At 39.6% G+C, this 1,887-nt stretch overlaps 1 protein-coding gene across 1 annotated transcript; it reads right to left on the bottom strand.

The window, feature by feature from the left end:
• Positions 1–212: 212 nt before the first annotated feature.
• Positions 213–743, bottom strand: LOC111903133 (uncharacterized mitochondrial protein AtMg00810-like). Its single transcript, XM_023898919.1, has one exon. It carries the CDS (start codon positions 741–743, stop codon positions 213–215), a length of 531 nt encoding a protein of 176 aa, XP_023754687.1.
• Between the last annotated feature and the right edge of the window lie 1,144 nt (positions 744–1,887).

Raw genomic sequence — 1,887 nt, 5'->3', positions numbered from 1 at the left:
CTTTATTGTCACAGAATAGAGTCATTTTCTTAAGACTCTCAAGTTTTAGTTCCTTCAACATTCTTTTTAACCATATTCCTTCACAGATTCCTTGACAAATTGCTCGGAATTCAGCCTCAGCACTGCTTCTAGTCACCACGGACTGCTTCTTACTTCTCCAAGTCACCAGATTCCCCACACAAATGTGCAATAGCCTAAAGTTGATCATCCATCTACACAAAATCCTCCCCGATCAACATCTGTATAAATGTTTGCTCCCCTCTCACTGGTCTTTTTAAACAATAATCCATATCCAGGATTTTTTTTTTCAAGTAGTGGAGAATCTGAAAAACAGCTTTCATGTGCCTTGTTGTAGGGGCATTCATGAACCTGCTTACCATACCTACAACAAACCCGATGTCCAGTCTTGTGTGTGCAAGATAGATTAATTTTCCCACTAGTCTTTGGTATCTTCCTTTGTCTACCTGCTCATCTTCGCTTACTGTTTGGAATTTAATTCCCGGTTCCATTCGTACACTTGTTGGTTTGCACCCCAATAAACCAGTTTCTTCCAAGAGATCGAGAGTGTACTTTCTTTGGGATACAGAAATGCCCTTTCTTGATCTTGCAATCTCCATACCAAGAAAGTATTTAAGTTGTCCAAGATCTTTTATTTCAAATTCTCTTCCTAATATGAATTTCAGTTCCTTAATTTCCTCTGAGTAGTCTCTAGTTATAATGATATCATCTACGTAGACAATCATTATTGCAACCCATCCATCACGGGAGTGTTTGGTGAACATTGTATGATCGGTTTTCCCTGAATGAATCCATATCGTTTCACCACTTGGGTCAACTTTTCAAACCATGCTCGAGGCGATTGCTTTAGGCCGTACAGGAATTTTCTAAGTCTACACACCATTCCTTTGTTCTCTGGGGACTCGAGTCCCGGTGGAACATCCATGTAGACTTCTACTTCTAGCACCCCATTTAAGAACACATTTTTCACGTCAAGTTGATGTAACGGCCAGTCAAGATTTACAGCAAGAGAGAGTAATACACGAATGGAGTTTAGTTTTGCCAAATGAGGAAACATTTCTGCATAGTCGATCCCGTAAGATTGTGTAAAACCCTTGGCGACTAGTCTTGCTTTAAATTGACTTACACTTCCATCGGAGTTGTACTTGACAGCAAACACCCACTTACACCCCACAGTCTTTTTTCCTGGTGGAAGGTTAGTGTACTCCCAAGTTTTGCTTTTCTGAAGGGCATTTACTTCTTCAATCATTGAATTTGCCCATTCCCTTTTTGAGATATATCTTCTTGAAAGTTTCTAGGAACCTGAATTTTTGAAACTGAAAGAGCAAAAGCTTTGTAGTTTGGTGAGAGTTTGTCATATGAAACGAAGTTACTAATTGGGTGCATAGTACAACTTCTCTTCCCTTTTTGTAAGGCAATTAGAATATCTTGATCAGCTGAGCCATCAGGGAAAATATAAGAACTAGAATCTTCAGGTTGAGTATTACCTGTTGAATCTAGGCCAGATTCATGGCTGTATGCTTCAGTATTGACTTGCTCTACCACTTTGGCTTGCTGTCTCGGCCGCCGGGTATAGACTATGAAGTCTTTTTGAGCACCATTATTTAAGGTTTCATCTGTTGATGAAGTTGGGACAAATTCTGGAATACTTGGATTTGACTGGTTGGTATCGACTTCATCCGAACTTGGTATTGGGTCGGGAATATCCATGTGTGGGATTGACTAGGAAGGGAATAAGGTAGGATAGTCCAAAAAATTGATATTCCCCACATTTCTCCCCCTGAATATCGGTTTTGGAATAATAAGGTTTATCTTCAAAGAATGTGACATCCATGGAATGATATAATTTTTTAGTGGAAGGAGAGTAGC

The sequence above is a fragment of the Lactuca sativa genome, chromosome 3 (assembly GCF_002870075.4).
Source record: "Lactuca sativa cultivar Salinas chromosome 3, Lsat_Salinas_v11, whole genome shotgun sequence".
NCBI classification, from domain to species: Eukaryota; Viridiplantae; Streptophyta; class Magnoliopsida; order Asterales; family Asteraceae; genus Lactuca; species Lactuca sativa.
The sequence above is the reverse complement of the archived record's forward strand: the minus strand, read 5'-3'. Positions and strand labels throughout refer to the sequence as shown.